The sequence below is a fragment of the Apaloderma vittatum genome, unplaced genomic scaffold (assembly GCF_000703405.1).
Source record: "Apaloderma vittatum isolate BGI_N311 unplaced genomic scaffold, ASM70340v1 scaffold44325, whole genome shotgun sequence".
In the NCBI taxonomy this organism is placed as follows: Eukaryota; Metazoa; Chordata; class Aves; order Trogoniformes; family Trogonidae; genus Apaloderma; species Apaloderma vittatum.
This window is the reverse complement of record NW_009717362.1, coordinates 3,798-25,156: the sequence shown is the minus strand read 5'-3', so window position 1 is coordinate 25,156 and position 21,359 is coordinate 3,798. Positions and strand designations below refer to the sequence as shown.

General features: G+C 39.5%; 1 protein-coding gene across 1 annotated transcript in view; it reads left to right on the top strand.

The window, feature by feature from the left end:
* The first annotated feature begins 5,181 nt into the window (after positions 1-5,181).
* The window catches only part of LOC104274264 (follicle-stimulating hormone receptor-like), a 19,796-nt gene continuing 3,618 nt past the window's right edge, over positions 5,182-21,359 (top strand). Inside the window, exons 1-5 of the mRNA XM_009869850.1 lie at positions 5,182-5,201; positions 10,426-10,500; positions 10,866-10,940; positions 18,809-18,880; positions 21,124-21,201. Of these exons, the coding sequence (XP_009868152.1) occupies positions 5,182-5,201; positions 10,426-10,500; positions 10,866-10,940; positions 18,809-18,880; positions 21,124-21,201 (320 nt within the window). The remainder of the gene's footprint in view (positions 5,202-10,425; positions 10,501-10,865; positions 10,941-18,808; positions 18,881-21,123; positions 21,202-21,359) is intronic.

Sequence of the window (21,359 nt, the reverse complement as noted above, 5' to 3'; positions counted from 1 at the left end):
AGGTCCCTCTCTGCCGGGCCCCTCTCCAGCCGCTCCTCCCCCATTCTGTAGTGCTGCAGGGGGTTATTGTGGCCAATATCAGTGGATAAATGGGAGATTTTGCCAGTCATATCTAATAGAGTCTTTTCACCTTATATTTAGCTAAACGTGACCCAAAGGAAAATTAAGGGCATTCTTCCCTTCTTAATGGGGGTCTTCTTTCTCCTCCTTTGGCACCTTAATATCTAGTCGTATCACACACAAATCTTAGCTTTACTAACGTGTCTCCATCTGCACATCTTTAAGGAGGAGGAGGATATAAGAACATGCATCGTGTTATGGCCTTTCTGGGCAGTTTGAATGACGAGGAAAAATATATCTAAGATAGTCACAAGACTGGAGATAGGGATGTGCTGAGTCTGGGTCATACCCAAGAAAACATGAGCTTCTCTGCCCCTCTCATTCTTAAATTGACTTTAGCAGCAAGTAAAGAAAGAAAGTGAGCAGAAATGCAGCCACTGTGCAACGTGAATCTCTTTTATCAAGTCTCATAAATAAGCGGAGTATTCTATCTATGGCATCTTGGGACTTGTATGCTCACAGGACATGCTTATTTAACTGAAAATAAGATATGATTAATTACTAACAAGTATATGCCATCTAAATATAAAAAAGAAAAGTAGAAGTGTGCATACATTGATCAAATAAATCAGAGTAAAATTACTCTAACAATGAAACCAAAACATCTGGTCTGGAGCTTTGTATGGTTCTCTTGTTAAAAAGGTGCCATCACAGAGACAAGTCCTGAGCCTGCCATTTTGAAGTACTCACTTCATGTTACCAGTAATTTAGCCCCCTGGGAAGTTACAAATTAAAAGCCCTTATAGTTAGCTGATGCCTCATCTGTCCTCACCAAAGGCTCCCAGATGGGCATGGGGCACAAGAGATTCACCTGGGGAATCTCTTAGCCAGAGCCATCCCACAGAGCCATCTTCAAACTAACAGAAAGAATATAAAACCTTTTACCTTTTTATAGAAGGATGAAGTGTGTGCTTTCAGTTTGCTATACCTTTCTGCATGTAAGAAAAATTCAGTCCTTTCCAGGGATCCAGTCCAAATCCTTCAGGATTTGGGTAACTTCAAGATAGAACATCTTCCAGAGGGAGCTTTGATCATGGTTTGTAGTACATTATATTTTTTCTTCATTTTCCTGTTAAAATAGTCCAAAAGTACATTATTTTGTTTTCAGTTTGATGGAAGAAACAATATAGTAGTTGCCTTGTAGTTTTTATTTAGGTATTTAACATACACAAAACATTCCTTTAAATCTCAAAGCTAAATTGCGCTCATGGGGATTGCCTTCGAGTTTGTGTACTTCTGTGTCCTTTTGTATATTGGGCTGTTTGCTCTCTAGAGACAATACGTATTTAAAATTATAGGACAATATGAACTCTAAAATGTAGAACATTGATGTAAATACAGATCCAAAACATTAAAGCCAATGGATTCCGATGCCTTCTGCTGCAGAGTCTGAAAGCTCCTTCAGTCTCAACTAAAGCATTGATAGCAACTAGAATTTTTTTTATTTTTTTAAGTGTATTTCACATGACTTTTCCAAATGTTAATTTTTGTGGTTTGGGATTTCTTCAGGATTCTTTTCCTCCCCCTGCATCAGTAGTAGTTTTTTCAGTGTTTTACTGGAAACAAAAAGGTTTTGCCAGGCTTGTGTGCTATGAAAACACTGCAAGTTCCAGTTTGTTTACACCAATATAGGAAGCCAGACAGAAAAATATCATAAGTATATGCAATGCAGTACAGCAACTTCTAAGGAAAACACCGTATTTTAATTCAAATTATGTTTCTTGACTGGCCTCCTTTAAGCACTGTGGCTGGGAAGGATGATTCTTCTTTCTTCTCCCTTGATGAAGAAGGAGGAACTACTGCAGATAAGGGAGTTTTGCCTCATCTCTAGCTCCAACTTCTGTTTATGTCCCCAGTTAGATATGACCCAGGACAGTGTGGAGGAGAAGGGCTCCCAGGGAGATCAAAGTGCTCTTACTTAGGAGAAACAGGTCATTCCCACGTGGCCAGGGAGTGCCTCTGGGTTCTGAACGGCTTTGCTTCATTCCTACAGAGACTGTTCTGGGGAAATCGATCCTGTGGGTTCCCCATCAAAGGCCTGAGTCCAGTCTGAGGACTTAACTTGTTAAAGCACTCCAGCAGCAGACGATAGCGGGAAACCTTTTTTTGTCTGTCATTTCTACGAGCCTGCATTACACACCAGAGTTGTGGCAGAGATCCTTCTAAATGAGGTTTCATATGCAGAAAGGCTGCAGGTGCCTCATTTTAGTGAGTAAATACGTTTGTGTGGTCATGGGTCTACTGCTTTTATTGGAATGTTGTGTGTATATAGACACAAACACAGAAACATATTAATATATTGGATTTTGGCTCAAGTTTTATGTTATGTTGCCTTCCTGCTACTAAGATTTTCTTATCTCTGTGGACCCTTGCAGCGTTTGCTGAAGAAGAGGATTGTTTGTGTCAGGGAAACTCAGGTGGAGGCACATGATTTTCCAAGGTTTCAGAGCTAAGAAGTGTCTGATTATTTGTCAAATAAGACTCTAAATGTACAGAATCAGGCTCCTCTTTGCAGCCACCAGCCACCTATCTAAAGGTTTAGGGATTGTGTGTAATTCCCATGTTTGTATAGTATGTAATCTCTGCATCCTCCAGTAAAGAACCTGCAGATTTGGGCAAAATCGTAATTTTTTTTTTCTGCTTATGATAATACAGTATTGCAATCAGATAAATAACCCTTGTTACACACTTGGTTTCTAAAGCTTTTGACTTAGTAGCTTCTTGCTAGTGCATTTTCTTTGACAGTCTGTTACAAAGCAGAGGTTTGGATTTACCTCTGGAAGCCTAAAAGAATATCTTTTCCCCAGGCAGGTTATATCTGAGGACCCCAATCATGCAAACATTTATACAGTAGGGTCTTGGCTGATCCTGGAGCCAAGGCTCAGGGATAAGAGTTTGTAAGGTCAAGACCTCAGTTAGACACAAACGGCAAAAATGGTAAGTAGTTTTTATGACAGGGAAGAATGAATGCAAATAGGAAAGAAGACAGAAGGAAATCACTGTGCTGGAAAAAGGTATTTCATAGGGACACTGTAACATTGAATAAGAGAAACTTAAATCCCTTCAGGAGAACATTTGAAAGATGTAGTGGATGGTGTTACCAGCTGTAAGAAAATGTCTGTGTTCACAACTGTGCTTAACATTAGGCAATCCTAATATCTTTCCCACGATGGGTCAAGTCATGGAGATTTATTTTAACTGAAGTGGGTGTAACATAAGGCATGATTCACTCTGGTGAATGCTCAGAGTCTTCTCATAAGCCTGGGGAGATTTTTTAATGCCAAAATTGAGGACTATGAGGGATTTTTTTCCCCCTCTTAGCTAAAAAATTTAATTGTGCATATCCAAGGCACTGGCTAGTCCAGATTTTCTTTGTTTCTTTAATGCACTGGAAGTATTGATGAACTGTCCTCCAGAAGCCTCTTGTGCATGTGTGCTTCCTTAAAGTGTTTCAAAACTGTTTGTTGAAGTGTCTGGGAACATCTACTTCATAACTGTCTGTTTGGAAACCCTGTCACTAGACTTTGAGTCTTGGAAGCCACATGCCCTGCCAATCCAAGACAGTCCGCCTATTGATTTTCCCCAGAAATTACTTTCCCCGTTTCCACCCTCAGCTGCTCTCCTGAGAGTTTATCTCAAATGTAATCTCATCATCTGCCCAGGTCAACTTAAGAAAACTATTCATCATTAGCTGGCTATCAAAGCCAGGAGAGAGGTAATAAAAGATAAGTGGCAATAAATGCTGCTAGCACATTTCTGTGGAAGGAGTTATAATGTGGGCATGAAGCTTACATCAGCATCTCTGAGTGAGGACGTCCCTACCTCAGCTGAACAAGCATCTTCGTCTGCCAGCGTGGTCTCAGCACGCTCTGGAGCCCATCGTGTCTGAGAAAGAAGTGCCATTGCCAGGGCGTTTTGTTTGGGGTTTCTTTAAGAGATATTTTTCTGTCTTCTGTACAAGATTTCACAGTCAAAGGTAAAATTTAGCAACACCCAAACGCAGAAGGCAACAGGTAAGTCTGCCTCAGCAGCTGAAGGGCACCAAGCTACAAAGCCCACCTCTCTGGGCTGCCCTTGTGAAGCCAGCATTTCTGCCAAAAGCTGTCATTTCCTCCAGAGACTCAGTCCTTGCTTCTTTGGTCCTACAAAGCTTCACGTGTTTTCAGCTTTGCTGGCAATAAACTAAAACGAGTATAATACATCCCCTTAGTGCTCAAGTGTGAAGAGATATCTATTCCCCCCAAACTGTACTGATTATAAAATCAATTCTTTTAGTGATGTGGCTTCTGCTGTTGGATCCAGTCGTTATCGGTTCCAATTCTGCAGACTAATCGTGCACTTTTTCAGATTAGAGAGACCAATGTAAAACTGTTACATGGGCAATTAATTTGATGCAACTGAACTCTCAACAGACTTTCATCTGGATTGCTGGCATGGTGCTAAAGCACCGATAGAAATAAAATCCCCTTGCTTCCGTCTGCTGTGAGGAAATTTGCATTTTATTTTTCCCATGCCTGTACTGATTTATTTGAGAATATGGTGTCATGCCCTTTGGAGAAGGCAAGAAGACACAGTATTGGTGCCTCCTGATAAACTCCTTCAAAGACTTAAGTATACGCTGTTTTGCTCTAAGTGTGAAATCACTATTAATTCTCGGTTAAATGGGTATCCCACTTATTCAGTCAGGTCAGAACGACTTGTGTATATGTCTTCAGCAAAGTAAAGGGATGATAAGAAGAGTCAGTGCATGAATTCATTTTTAAAATGTCAATAACTGCAAAGAAATATTAGCCTGTAACTCCCTGGTGTTCAATAAATCATGGCAGGGAGACAAGTTTTTCATGTTCACAAGGAAAGTTGCAGGAGAAAGTGTCAACTGTCTATTTTTAAAAGGTCAAAAGTCTCTAATACTTTTAAGAAAAATAGCTTTTCCTTTGTAACCTGTTTAAATCAACATAGTAGCATTTTGCTGTCACTTTAGATGGAAGTTTTCAAGAGGAGATTTCAGACTGATTTGTTCCTGATCAGACTGAGAGAAATAAGGGCTTCTCCATCTACGACATGGAGACAGAGGTATCCAGGTATTCAGTTTTTCAGTTAAGACACATTGTGAGCTGTTCTTAAGAGTGCTCAACCAGCAAAGGCTGAGCAGGCTTGGCTGTGTGACACCACATCACTGCTAATTCCTGCTTTAGCTTGACATAAATTGAGGCATCAGTCAAACCACTGAGTAAAACTGACCTGCCAAATTGCTCTAAAGAATATTTATATTTAAAGAAAGGGGAAAAGGATAAAAATGGTTGTCCCTTTTTTGTTGTTTTTTCATTATCTTTTCCCTTGAATAAATGCAAAGCTGCTCATTTGTTGCAGTACAGAGAGCCCAATGAGGCCACCTGCTCTGGGAATCAGTACCTTACACCTACAGTATTGCTGCCAATTGCAGGTACCTACAAAGTAGAAAAAATTCTTCAGGTAGAAAAAATTCGGAAAAGCTGCCTCAGAGGCTAAGGATGAAAAGCCAAAAGGCCCAATTATGATGTATCACAGGAAACATAAGGTGACCTGTTCAAGGGTATAGCCCACATATGTACCTGCTCTGGAAGGGAATTTAAGGAAAGCATCCAAGAGTTTGCAAGGAGTGGGTCTCACCCAACACTACAGAGGAGGAGAGTGTGACTGTAGAGGAGGGAAATTCCCCCTTCACACCATATGTGGGGAGGTGAAACGCAGAAATCCATACATCCCACATTTACTGTGGTCACCATACAGCTGAGCTCACTAGTTGGGCAGCTGTCACTCCGTGTCTTTCCTGCTGCTGTTATTAGAAGATCTTCATGCTTGAGGGCGTATGTCCCTGGGCACCATGTGAGGGACGGATGCTGTGATCTGCCTCTAAGCTGGTCTTCTGCTATGTGTATGCTTTGCTCTTGTTTTGACACAAGTTTCCACTTCTTCACCTATGTTAAACTTCTGTATCTGTATATATGCACACATATATGCACACACATTTGTTTTAAATAGGCGCATTTCCTAGCAGGGGAAAAATGACCCTACTCTTGTTTGTGTGCTCTGCTCTCATCCTGAAAGGAATTCTTTTCATAAAAGACATATAAATGTCCAGGGTTTTATTCGTTGATTATTTTGAAGTATGAGACCACTTGGCTGCAAGACCATTAGTTTATGAGTTTAATAGAGTCTTGCTTTTACTGTAAGAGTTTGATTAGAGACTTTTTTCTTTAGAGGACTGCAAAGATACTGCCATGAACTATAAATTTCTTGCTAATAGAATTGTTTTAAAGCGGTTTCAATGTATCTTGATTTTTAATGGGTTGTGCTTTGAGTGCAGCTGTTTTGAGGAGGAATACCTCCTATGCTTCAAGCTGGGCTCTGTTGCAGATGTTGCGAAGATGTACCCCCAGGCCTGCCCAAGGACAGCTTGGTTAAGCTAGGCTAAGACTGGGCAGCACCTTCCTCCTCTTCCTTGTTTTCTGTCTCTTCCTGCAGTCACTGGCTCTGGCTGTCACTCATGGAAGTGCTGCACTGCAGTCGATTGCTTGTGAATAGGTAGTAACAGTTACAGTTTGCTATGTTAATGGCAAATCAGAGGAAATTCCTTAGTCCTGTGATGTTGTCACACCTCAAAGTTTTATGTTCTCTTTGAAGAGAAATAAAAACAATTATCCTTTGTGCCTTTGTAAAACATTTTTACTGAGTAGTTTTTCCTCTTTTAGTCTATGTTCAAGTAAACAATTTATGCTTTTGAAGATCATTGCTGATATCAGTAGAGCTGTACGTGCAGTGGAAGCTAAACTTAGCTTACGCACTTTGCAGCCACTGGGTGGTTTGAGGTTTTGAAGGTTTGGTGTGTTTTTTTTAAGAAATTGCTCATGGCTGTTTTGCATATCATCTATTCAAAGGCTTGCATGCATCAGAAAGGATGTTCAAATTGCCATCTGGATTTGCTGTGATATCTAGCAGTAGAGTGAATAGTATCATTCATTACAAACAAACAACATAATAACAGTCCCATTTTCTCTCGTGATGACATATTATAAGATATGCATTATGAGCAATCATTTGTTTGTGTGTATTTATACCGTAAGACAAATCACTTGCACAAATACTAGCCAGCAATCCCCTTTTTCTGTTTGTAGCTGCTGCTGCAGGTATCATTTGGTCTCTCCTACAGAAGATCTGAGTCTGTTGATTCAGTTGTTTGATGTGAGCAGCAGTAGTTTGTACTTTCAATGCCACAGATACCTGTATCCAGGAAAGGGTTCTTTCAGTTTTCCATGATCAGGAGGAGTATTTTTTTGCCAGGTACAATAAATCACACAGATTATGCAATGAAAACCCAGGCTAGTGCTGCCCATTGTTCACAGTGTGTGCCTAAACTGAATGTTGTTTCTGTTAACTTATCCTTCTCACCTGAACGACAGCCTGTAACAGCTAATTGGACACCCCAAAGGACAGGGATAGCAATGGCCTTCTGTCCTAAAAACATGCTGTAGACTGCGATTCCTCTGCTAAGAATACTAATAAGCAAGGCCATCAACAATAGGATTTCCTTGAGAGACTCTAGCAGAGGATGCACAATTCATTGTGAGGGACAGAGGGTCTTGCTCTTTACCCCACCCCTAACAATCCTCTGAACATGGAGAATAAAGCCCAACACCCGAAGGGTTGCTGCCTTCTGCCATTGGTAAGTTTCATTTTCTTTGCTTGTCTAGAGAGGCTCAGAACCACAGTAGCTGCAGTAGTTATTTGCCTGGGCTGGAAGACAGCAAAAAATCGTTTTAAATGGAAATATTTTTATTACCTACTAAAAAACCAATTACTCTCACCTTTGTAACTGTGAGTGGAAATATTAGAATGAAAGCCAAGTCATTCTCCAAATCTCTGAAATGCCCCCCTCATAAAAGTGCTATTTAATTATTTCAAAAATCTTGTAAAAACAGTTTAGAAATTGCTATCTTCCTACCTCTCTTTCATTCCTGTCTCAACCACACATTCTCCAAAGCTTCCGAAGTGTCGTGGCCTCCTCCTGCCCTACTTTAATCAAACCTCTATCTTCCAATTCTGTAACTGAAACAAAGCCCAACCCCCATCCTACTTTTAGGAAGACAAAACACTCCACTGATGCAGAAACATTCCATTTTAAGCATACCATTAAAAGAGGTATATTGTCCAAGTTGTTCCAAACTTAGATAGCAGATTGGATCATAAAAAATTATTACCCTCAACAGCCTTATTTGTCAGGTGAGGTCACTACTGTATTGTGGTTCCTTAATAAACTTTTTTTTGCCTCTATAAGGCCAACAAATCTGCAAAATTTTTCCTTGAGCTGTTTAGTGGCATGAAATCTCTTCTGGCAAAATGGATTCACTGGTGTTAAATGTTCTGCTTTCTCTTTGATTTTCCTTTTTTTCCCTAGACAAATGACTTAGATTCTAGGGAATGGCAAATATACTGCTGACCGCCCAAAAAGAGCACAAGCAAAACCAAACTGAATCTTAAAAGTCTGAGACACCTCCCATGTTGTTAAATCTTCTAGACTGTAACTAAGCAAGTGAATGTTACTGTTGTATAAATACAGCACAGAAAGTGATTACTTCTACTGTATATTTTGTAATGCATTATTTTTAAAGAAAACAGGAAAATAATAAAAAGTCTTAGAAATATCCCTTCCAATGTGTGTGTGTCTTGCACAGGAATATCAGCCTCAGTCAAAGGATTTTGTTGGTGCTGAAACCTAAATAACAGAGGAACATGTTTACATATGAGCTGGTGGTTCAGCACTGCTAAACAAAACCAGTTCTCATCGCACCTACTGAGCTCCCATTGTCAGTCCTGCTGTGCTTTTATTTTCTTTTTCTCCAGTCAGTATAGAGCTCCCAGAACAAAGGAGAGATGGGTTTCTTCTTTAAAAACCTTGAGGAAACAGGAGGGAGAGCTTCTTAATAAAACACAAAATCTCAAGCCACCAAGGTTTTTTTAAAGCAGAAAAGGTCAGATGAGCAACTTATCCTCTTTTGCAAGGCTTTTGTTTGTCTTAAATGGACAGGTAATTTGTCAGGTATGGTTCAGTTCTTAGTCAGAAAGAAGTGGAATATTTTTTATATTACTTGTAATAATTTTTGTGATAATTTTTGTGACTCTGCGTCTATCGTTACAATCTATTGTTTTACCTCAGGCCTATTTGAATCTATCTGCAACCAATATAACTTCAAAAGAGCAAGATATCCAAGAACAAATGCCAGACAGTTTGCAGTCTGATTAGTAGTCCAAGGTTTCATTCCAAATATGTGCCCAGTTACCTTGCCATTAAAATCTAATCGACCATCACACTATCACTGAATTTTATCTGTATTACAAATTTTACTTCCTCCAGCTAATCTCAGCCTGGGAAATAGCATATTTGCATGGCTCCCAAAAATGACAGTGGGGATTCTTTTGGTGTAGCTGTGTTTACTTCAACTTTCCTGGTCACTGCCCACATAAGGGATGTTATTAGGACAGGTTGCGCTGCAGGAATTACTCCTTGATTCATCAGGAGAACTCCTGAGCTCTAAATTACACCAGAGCTTGAGCCATCTCTTTGCCATCCCACAGAATAAAGGAGGAAGAAAAAAAATAGGGTTTGGACCAGCAGGAGATGCATTCTGGTGTGCTGATAATGGAACACTGGTCATTTTTGTCCTGCAGTTTTTTGGCTGTAAGTAGACGTTATTTGCATACAGAAGAGACCAGATAGGATTTTCTCCAGGGTATGGAAGACTTCTTCATGTCTGTGGTCTCCAGCTCTTGCTAATAAGGATGTGACTGCTGGTGGCTTAGTTTTAGTCTCTGTAATTTACATCAAGTCAAGACAACATCATGATCTACTGATGAAGTTTTGTTATATTTCTTGGGAACTTTTTAGCTGTCTTATCTCTTTCAGTTACCTTTCACCTGCTTTTTTTCTTCACCAAATTAAAAGCTTTCATTACATTTTTGTCACTAATTACTGATATCAGAGATCCAGTAGACAACCACAGATGGGCCCTGCCTTCTAATACACAGAGAATGGTGACAGCAGGATGTGCAGGACTGCCATTACAGGTACAAACTTCAGCCTCAGAAGATATCTCTTCCCGACTGCTGTTGTTTGGCAGCTCGTGGATGTTTTGGGGGTTTTGTTTTCTTATCTGATATCCACTCTATTTTTAAAACTCCTCAGTAATCTAGGAAGAAGGTCCTTGTGAATTTTTCCATTCTCTGATTCACAATGGCTTGAAGTATCTTGACTTTTAAATTATTTTTCAGAGAGATCTCCCAGAACGATGCCTTGGAGGTCATAGAAGCAAATGTGTTTTCCAACCTTCCAAAACTACATGAAATGTAAGTAATGAGCAATCTAAATTCAAAGGAGACAATTATAAAGATTCATTATAGGCAAGAATCAAAGGGTTTGCTGTTTGGTTCAGGTAAGCTCTGAAGGAACATTTGAAATTTCTCTTCATCTTTTCCATCTTCTTATCTAACTGTCCCTTTCTTTCCCTGGTCAGCCTAAAACTTATCCTCAAACCACTGTTTATATGAAAAGGTGGGGAAGTCTGCCTGTCTCTGGCAGGCAGCTCTTTAAAAGCATGCAGATCTGCTGTCAAAATCTCAGTGTACAGTACACCGCACCACGGAGCAATGACAGATATTTTAAGATCAGTGTATTGATATATTTCCTCTGTTGTTTTGTTTTCTCTTTGCAGAAGAATTGAGAAGGCAAACAACCTTGTGTACATTGATCAAGATGCCTTCCAACACCTTCCAAGCCTCAGATATTTGTAAGATCTTTTTGCTCTTTACAAGTACTATAGTCATTTTGAATGATGCAGGTGTGGTTCTGTCCAACCTGTACTGAGCACTTTCGGTAAAGAGGACAGGATAATGCTCTCCCTCCCCCTCCTCTTTGCAAACTGTCAGCTTACATTTTCATCCCAAGGCCTGCACACAGTCCTCAGGAAAGATGAAGATAATACTTTCCATGGAGTATCCACACACATAAAATCCTTGAGCCTTTATAAGCAACAGGTTGAAACTGGGTGATGAGAATAGGAGCTTGGCACATTTTTTCTGTCTATAAAAACAAATTGAGGTTTAAATTCTTGCCTAGAGCTTTGGGACAAAATCTCTCTCATCTGTTTTTGTTATGGTACTGCCTTCTGTTATACTTCATACACATGGTATTAAGCATTCAAATTCTCTTTATCAATGGCAGTGCTATAGCAATAGTTTTCATTAATGCTTGATGTAAGATGATTAGAACCTTAGAATACAAATGTTTTGGTGTACAGTATAAATTTATTTCATTAGCCATCTCATCAAGAATGATGCTTGCACCACTATGGTTGCCACGTGCGCTCCCATGGGGTTGGAATCGCAATTCAATGATAATTGAATCCCTCCTGAAAATAAACTGCTACCCAAAATTATTTTCACAGCTATTAGCATGTGGTTTTAACATGACTAATAATCTCTTGACTGCATAAAACCCCAACAAATTCCAATGAACTCTGTTTAACAGTAATTTTTTTTTTAATGGCTGTAGCTTAAATAAGCTCCCAGGGTGTTCTTTGCTCAACAATGGCATATACACCCAGCAGGATATTAACTTATCTTGTCTATGCCCATCCACCTGAGCACATATACCTAACTTTGTTTTCCTTACTTATACAAGAAGCTTTACTTATAAGAAGCCTGATCATGATTTCTACTTTCGAGTACATAAAAGTAAGTGCTTAATTGTCTGGTTAGATATTTCTCAAAGATAGGATGAAATCAGGTCAATGGTCTAATAAGCATAGCTCCCAGTAAGCTAATGAGTGTTTAAGGTCTCTGAAAATCACTAGCATCTGAGAGGTTCTGATCTCAAAAATGCCAAGAGGCATTGGATTGAAATCGAACTTTAAGATTTTAGGTTTAAGGTTTGAACTTCAAGAGAGATGGTTTGAACTCTCATGGAACTAGAATATGTGGTTTAACTTTCATTAATGTTGTCGTTCTCCACAGTATTTTTACCAATATCTGCTTTATCAAATTCACCAGGCACCTTGATAAACTTTAATTTTTTACAAAACACCCATTTTTATCTTGGTAGTAGATAAACAAAGCTTTAAATTTACATTGTCATGAGGAGAAATCACATGCCTTTTTTCTTTGATTTCAAGTTTGAGTCATTTATCAGTGACTGCTTTTTTTGAGTAATTCTGGCTACCTATGAATGAAAAATATTTGTTTAGCCCATGTATAAAACACAGAATAAGCTGCTATGGGTAGTACAGTTGTCAGGTGCACAGATGGTTAGAAAGAATGGGAGCACATTTATCTCAGGCAAAACTGAGGAACAAGAAGAAAAAATGGGAACACAGAAATGAACATACTAATTCCAGTGATTTTTTAACATGTGGGACACACAAGCAGTAGGTTTTGTAGAAAAGGTAAATCCTCACTTTGCATATCTGAAATAGTGGAATTTTTTCTGTTGACTTTAGTGGACACTCTCTTTTGAACTTTTGTCATTCCACTCTCCCATACACATAGACTCAGACATCCAGTCTTGCTACCTGTATAAAAATTCAGCAGCAGCAGTCCTGCTATGACCTAGAGAAGCAAGAGATTAAACATATGAAGGATTGCTTGTCTAACTAACCATTCTCCACTCCTCTTCAGCTAGTTCTACTCACTGGCTGAAATCTGAGGAAAATGTACTTCAGGCATTTTTTTATAGTATTCCTTCCTGTGGGCACACAGGACCGGAAAAGACTCCTTAGACCACTCCATCTCATTTCTTACTGACTCCACTCCATGTATCTCGTTAATTGCTTCATTGACATTTTTAATGCTCTCCAGTGTTCCCTGTTTTCTGTCTCTCTCTCTCTCTCTCTTTTTTTTTTTTAAAAAATTTTCTTCCAGGAGAGGCTTTTCCAGAAACTCAATTATTTGGGGACTAGAAAATTTCCTCTAATTTTATTCATGGCTACTTCATTCACATTCATCTTTTTGCCACAGCTTTACTCTAATTTAAATTGATAAAATGCATTTCTGGTGTTTGGTCCACTAATGGATTTATGCTGCACCCTCTCTGTCCCTTTCTTTTTAGGAGGAAAAAAAACAAAAAACAAAGCTTTTTTATGATTACAAATAGTATAAAAGGTGCAGGCTTCATGACTTTGAGTGTCTGAACAGATGAATGTGTCTTTTGTGCTAATGACAAGTTTCAAGGTCGCTGGGCTGGGGGTCTAAGTCAACACCTTTGGCTTTAGCAGAACAACATCAATTCACACCACAGGGATCAGGAGCAAGACCTGAAGTCACGTCACAGAATCACGGAAGTCCCTGTAGGAGCCTTCCACGTAGCAGTGAGCTGGGTGTGATGCCAAGTTACATCATGCTCAGGTCAATCTCTCTATGTACAGTCATAACTTCATGCTCTCTCTTGGCGGATTTCTTTAGGAAAGACTGCCGTTTTCTCCATCTCCTTGTTTCACTGACTGCTGCCTTCCCTTTTATAACTACTCCTCCTGAAAAAGCAGAAAGCTTTTCTGTTTGAAAGAATAGGACTGTTAATTTAATGAGAAAGCAGAAACCTCAATGGAAGGCTGCAAACCGGCGGCTGGTAAAGGCAACCCAGTCCTGATACTCAGTGACATATGAGGAAGAATCAACTAGAGAAATATAAGGCAAGACAACGAGGAGAGTTAATGAATTGATGGGATTTGTGTTCAATTTTTCCTTTTTTTGCTGTGGTTTTGGTTTTGGATTCTCTTTACACAATACAGAAGTAAAAGATTGTAAATGTGTGGGACTACTTTAAAATAATTCAGAAAAAGTTTAAGCCCCTCTGTGGATGAAAATGCCGTCAACAGCTATCTGAGAAACAATAAAAATTTTAAGCTAAAAAAGAAACTAACAAAGCATTGTACATCACAGCCTAATCCTTTCTTTGGAAGCTAGGAAGGAATAGCAATTGATTTCATAAATATCTTGTTGTAAAATTAATTAGGAGATTCTATCCAACCATATGTGGGGTTTTGTGTGAGTGGAAAAGCAAACCTGACACCAGTTTCACTGGAACACACTCCTGTCATCTATGTGGTGTATCTTGCCCTCAGCTAGGGTCCAAGCCAGCTTCCCAAACAGCCCACGTCGAGCACAGCTGGAGATGGAGGCCGGTACTCCGAGATGTCCTTGGTCCAACCTTCTTCTGCAGACCCTGCCATAGACCTCTGCAGCCCCTCCTGGTCTGACCCATCAGCCAGAGCAGCCAGCACAGGCATCCCCAGATACTGTTGTAAAGAGGTTCAGACTCATCTGAAACCAGCACAAGGGGGACGCAGGTGCCTGCCTACTGCTGGGCTCACTGTGGTTCTTCTGAAGCTTCCAGCTGTGGCGGCAGTCTGGCAGGGTACGAGACGCACCGTCTGATTCCTCATGACAGTGCTACAACTGTGAGAGAACTGCTAAAACACAGTTCAGAAAATCTGACAGAGAAATACAAATTTATTGGCAGTTTTGATTTAAAAAAAAAAAAGAGAAATATGAATCAGTGTTAATGCCTGAGATGGAGCCTACGCACTATAGTCCATCCATTTAATGAGTTTTGCAACATGTTGCTTGCAAGGCTTTCTGTGCTGCTTAAAAAAAATAGTTGTATCACCACACAGTCTTAATTATGGGCAGGCAAGAAGCTCTGGCTAGCCTTGTCAGCCCTCTCCTCAGTTTCATGGGCTCCTTAAAGCCGCTAGCTGCTGAATGTTAATATGCTTTTATCTCTGTCAACTTGGGTACAAATACATTTCCCACTTACTCCACTGCCTTCATCTCCTACATCACCATGACTAGTGTGGCAAAAACACTAAGGAGAGAAAAATGCTAAAAAAAGTTGTGATACTGAAAAAAAAAATGTAATGCTTAAATACTCTAAGCTCTCTAGAAAAATGCAACCTTAACTTTATCACTAGTCTTCTAGGAACAGTGAAGAGAATTGTTAATTGGTCTTCCTGGATATATGCCAAAGAGACAGACTGCTTCAAAATGGTAACTTATTGACCTTTTCATGGGTACAAGATTATTTATCTGGGTCTCATTAGGGAGAGCTGTGGCATTGTCTTTTTAAAAATATAATTATGGCTTTTCAAACCTATTTTCTTTGTGAAATTAGTTCTCATGTGTAATCTGTGTCCTTTGGTTCTTTTCTAGAACGGATGTGTCGACGTCCTGTACCAAGCAATCTAAGCTTAAAATAGAAAGATTTAAATGTAACACTCATTTCAGATCAGTTTTGAGGACATACAGCTGGATTGCTGGAAGGGAGAGGAAATTTAGGTCACAAAAGCATGTGTTTTATCTGCAAAATATTTTTCGCTGTGGAAAGCAGACCTCAACTCCAAAGTCTTGCAGCTGCTTGTACCTGCCTAGTCTTATTCCATGGAGGGCCTGACGTGTACCTGGCATGCCTCCTAAACTTAGACTTGTATTTGCTGCAGATACCTCCACAAAATCACTGACCCTTCACATGGAGTTGGCTCTTCAATAAAAAGAAGTGATGCTCCATTCCTTCCTTGTGCATAACAGCCGCATGGTTAAACACCTTGTCCCAGAAGTGGGTGTTGAGGCTTGGCTTAACCTGCAAGGCTGGGACACAGGAGTCAGAAGAACTTCCTGGAGTCAGGCTCACATGCTGTATAAAGCAACTAATGTGATTAAGGGATACAAAAATAACACTTCCTGAGGGACATTGTATTTATCTCTTCCTACCTTGGGCTTGCGATTTTGCAAATACCCACAACAAGTTGATGAGGTAAACTGTGTTCTCAGTTTTGTCAGAGTAGCTCCTACCAATCTGACGTAAAAAAAGAGCAGGCATGTTGCTTTATCTGGAGATAAGCAGCTAGAATCTTCTAGGAATTAATTTATGAAATAATTCTTTTTCTTTTTTTTTTTTCTTCCGTTGATCATGGTGCTATGTTTTCCTAAGTGCTGACTCCAGTAAGCCTTTTCAGAAAGACAATTAATGCTTTGGAATGCAGCCATCAGCCATCTGAAAAACAGATTCTTACCGAGCTGTTTATGCATGGCAAGGGGGGATTCAGTTATAACATAGATTAAAGAGGACACTTGTTTAAAGTGAGGCTACTCAGGATGTATACGTTATATGGTAAATATATTGACAAAACTGTCCTGCAGGAAAGATATTCAGTAAATTGGATTAGCTACATTCTAACAAGATTATCCACTTAAAGGCCTCTGGAGATTTGCTGGTTGAATAAAGAGAGGGAAAAACTAGGCTGCAGTCTAGCTAAATATTTTTTTAGTTCTTTTTCTGCAATTAATTAAAAGAACATCCTCTCCTACTCCTAATCACTGCTCTGTGCCTCGGTGCAATCAGTGTTTTGTGCCACCTGTAGATTCATTTCAACATATAACAATTTCACAAAGATGCCTTCTTCTTCACCATTACAAATTGAGCCCTGAACAATTTGGGATTACTGGAAAGACCAGGACTATGGCATCACCCAAAGCTTTGAATGTGTTTTTTGACGTGTGGTGAATGCCCTGCTAACCAGTGTGGCATTTTGATACGCTGGGAGTAAATTGCCTTTGGGAGCAGTATTTGAATAGCATCTGTTAGAGTCCTGTCATCGTTCATTACTGCGACATAAGGACTGAGATTTTCTCAGGGAAGTACTGTAGAAAGGAAAGGTTCTCATCTTCTCCTCTGTCCTGCAATAGCCACACAGCAGTTTGCTTCTTCATTTACCCACTAAAGGAAATGCATACCGTAATCCATATTTAACAAGTGGCTCATAAAAAATTGCATGAATTTTTAACATATGACTGATTTAAAGTTAAAGGCAGCTTTCAACTAAAGCCCTGTACAACTCCAGTAAAAAGTGCACTTTAAAATACTGTAAAGGGGAAGTTACAGGTTCTTCTTCTATTGCTTTTTTTTTGCTAACTCCTTTTACAAAGCGTAAGTGCAAAAGTGCTTTAAATAATAAGTGCCTTGTGAAATACACCTGATTCATTAATCATGCTTTCTATTTAACTGTATGCAATAGTTTTTCAAAGGCACTTTTTTAGAGCTTTCGCAGTCACATGTGACAGCTGTTATTTTTAATCTAATGCAATGGCAGACCACTTTGACTCAGGAGACAGAACAGTCATGACATTTCAGCAACTTTTCCAAATCGACTTCTTGCATATACACTATACTTCATTTATTTTTTTCCTGTGTATAGTGCATTGTTTTTTGTTATAAGTTGAGACAGATAACAAGTTGTCTTTTGAACATCTGAGGATATCCAGATGCCACCTCAGGGGGATCAGAGCAGTACTGATGCAAGTGAATGACTATTTTATGGATCTGTGTGTCACCCTGAGTGCCCAACTGCAGGATTTGGTTGTCACATTAAACTGTTCAGTTTCAGTTCAGATTATGAAAACTGAAAGGTTGCAATTCTCCTGAAATAATCTAGGTTCATAAAAAGCATCAAATGAAATGCTTTGTTTCAGTCCCAACTGGAGCTTTTCATCACCATTCAGCTATTCAGCCCACACCAAAAAAAACCCCACAATATCCAGTGATGGAAGAAGATTTGTTCTTTTAAGTGTCGAGATGTCAGGATAACTTCCATATATTACTAATATATTCCTTAAGGAGCCAATATTCTCAGTGAAAGGTTACCTTCTCTATAATCTTATATATTAAAAACATAAAGCTATAACTAAATCTTCAAGAACACAAATTTCCTCTTTGGTAAAGCCAAAATGGGACATTCTGTTGCCTGGGAAAAACTCCCAGTTAGTCAAAACCCAGCCTGGTTCAGTTCCTTCTCCCTGCTGCACCCAATCCTCCTTTCACCCATCAGCAGCCACCAACCACCACACTACTACATTTGTCCTGCCCTTGCTACTGCTCTGGATAACAAAATTTCCTTAAATTAGACGTGGTACACCCTATGAATACGTGTGACCATGGTACTATGCTGAATGTGGGCACAAGGTTGAATGTTCAATGTTTCCAGAATGGTGTTTCATGGACAGGAACCTCCACACAGAGGCCAGTGATGCTCAACATGATGAGAGGGTGGAAGTAGTTAAATATGGAGGCTTAGGCCCATTTCCAGTCACACAACCTGCTGAAATGTTCCCAGGGGTTCAGTTCCTTGCTATTGGATGTGCTGGGGAATATAACATCCTAATTCTCCCTTATTTTCATGAAATAGTGTTATTTCCCATGGAATTAATATATCCTCTGTTGAGTAGAAGGTTAAAATTGCAGTGAGTGAGTTGATACTTTTGTCTTAAAAGAGCTACTACGAAAGTAATTATTCTGTGTTAGTGCAATTGATTTCTTAGAATATGACTGGGAAATTAATACCAACAGTTTCCTGAGATCACCAGGAGGGACCGGGTAATTATCCAAGGTGGGGTTTCTCCCCTGACTTAAGTGGGGCAGAATTCATCTCATGCTTTGGAGAAAAACTTTTTAGGTTACAATGTCAAGTTTTCTATAAGCAAACCCCCTGTTTCTGGCTAAACTCTGCCTTTTGTAGCTGCTATTTGAAGTCCAAAGTTCTTTCTTCTTTGATAATTACTGCTAAGTTCCTGGGGCAGAACGAATAATCTTCATTTGTTCTCTCCCCCTTAGGTTAATATCAAACACTGGTCTTCGGTTTTTACCTGCTGTCCATAAGGTGCACTCTTTTTTTAAAGTTTTACTGTAAGTTTTAACATCTGCTTTTCAGTTTTTAAATGTTCCCTTTGAATGTTCTCCTGCTTCAGCAAAACCTTTCAAGAGATCATTCCCCTTGTGTTTGCTTATTAGCTTCATGGTAACATTTTGGTTTGTAATTTGTAGGCATTGATGATAATGTGGCCCAAAAGGTCTCAGTTCTCTCTAGGTCTCTGTTCTAGAAAGAGCTGTAACTTGCACTTTACAGACCACTCTTCTTTTAACTATGCTATGAATGTGTGCCTGGATGGCCCAGAGGCCTTTTATTCCTCTTTTACCAGATGAAATCCAAACCAAGCTGGTGGCAGCGGAAATTTGTTGCCACCTGGTGACAGTTCTCTGTCCTTAACAGGAAGAGTTTACTGGTCCTGGAGCTGTTTTCTGTGGGGAGGTGGCCACATCACACAGAAAAAATCCAAACAAACAAACAAAACCCACAGGGGAATATCTCTACCATGATCAATTTTGCTTATTGGCAGAGAGTGAAATATGTTTTTCTGTGGAAAATTCCAGTGCCAAGGCGGAAAAAAGTATTTGTGTAGAGGTTTGTGTGAAAGCAGGTCCTTTTTTCCTTTAAAAACACCTTATTTTCTGTAAAAAATGCATGATATTCGGTAAAAACATGATATTTTTTTACTGGAAAAGATCTTGACATAAATTTTTCAGTCAGTTCTTAGTATAATTGAAAGCAGAAAACCCAGGAAAAAAAGCAACTATTTCTTCTCTTCCTTTGGACAAGATGCATTGTTAATGCATAAGCAAAGTTCTTCATATTCAAATCTTTGGAAAATTTCAAGCTGCAAAAACATTAATCGTGCAATTATCTGAGTAATGGTCATTAATATAAACAGAAATGCACAGAAAACGTAGCAGGGAATGCCTGAATAGAGTATACACACATGTAAGATAGGAAATAAACTCCTGTAATGCACTGGACGTACATAATTCTGAGGATGGCACTTGAGGGCTGCCTTAAGTTCTTATCAGATAAATTCAACAGATATGGAGCTACAGAATCTTTCACCTGTATACCTTTATGTTTAGTCCTAACTGGACTTGAATTATTGTGTTCTGCTGAGCAAGAGGTTTGGGGTTTTTTCAGGTGAAACTCCTCACTTTCCTATAAGAATATCTCTAGAGGTCCCTTCCAACTCCAACAGTTCTGTGATTCTGAGATTCTATGATTCTGTGATCCTATGATTCTGTGATCTGTAGGCCTTGATAATGCTTGAGTCCCAAACTAGACTTTGGTTCAATCCCTAGCCTCACTGAGGTCAATAAGAGTCCGTGGCTTCAGTTGTGCCAATATTTAAGTCCCAAAGTCTTGATGGGCTCGTGCAAGGCTTGGCAGTGGCACTGGCTTGGCACTTCACTTTTATGGGTGCGTGCTGCCTCCCTATTCTCACCTCTGCCAATCTCAGTTTGCAGAATGAGGCCTCTCACTTAATGCAGTGCTGTGGCCATATTCAACTGTCAGCGTGAGATAATTTTGGAACCGCGCTTAATTTCCAGCTTGGCAGATAATTAATTTCATTCCATGCTTTCCAACAGAAACAGCATGAAAACAACTATATCCCCAGTCTGAATTATGAGCAATACTATTTAACTTCTTTGAGGTCTACTTTGAGCAAGCAACTGAGCGCATATCTGCCGTCTCTCTCTTCGTATCAGTCAAAACTGCTGAAAGACTGAAATGCCTCCTTGTCGGTTCAACAAAATGCATTGACAGGGGTCCCACATCTTAAGTTCTTAAGCACATACAAAGCTTATAAGCAACCCTGCTGGCATCAGCAGGAGAATGAGTCGAGGACTTGTAGGTACCCTGCTGAATCAGGCCAAAAAGGCTAATGGCATCTCCTTCTTGTAGTTGGGAGGCTGCAAGAACGGGTGGCCTCTCAGCTCCTCCACTTGCATTTTTGGGTATCATGTTTGCTAGAGCAACTATTTCATTCACCTTAGACTTATGAGATCCAAGTTTTTTAGGTATTTTTAATTACTTCAGCCTCTTCGAAAGGAAAGTGCAGGAGTGCTGAAAATGTTTTGCTCCAGCCTCGTTTACCAGGAAGCGTTTGTTCTCTGCAGACAAAATGTCTTAAAAACTTAAGTCATTACCCTCTGCCCGTAATTCAGAATGAATATAAGGAAAAGCACTGTGTTTGAAATAGTATGTCACTTTGGAAGGCTCACAAAGGTTCAAAAATGTGTAGTTTCTATTGTATTTTATTTTTCAGAGATATCCAAGACAATATCAATATACGTACAATTGAAAGAAATTCGTTCACGGGCCTGAGTTCTGAAAGTGTGATTCTGTGAGTAAGATACAGCAAATTCATTATTCTTCTTGCTAGTTCATTTCTTTTCCAAAACAGGGTCAAAGAAACCAGGGATTGGGCACTATTGCACATGCTTCAAAATTCAATTTGAGGTTTCAGACTTCTGTCCTACCCCTGAAATCTCTGTATTCTCT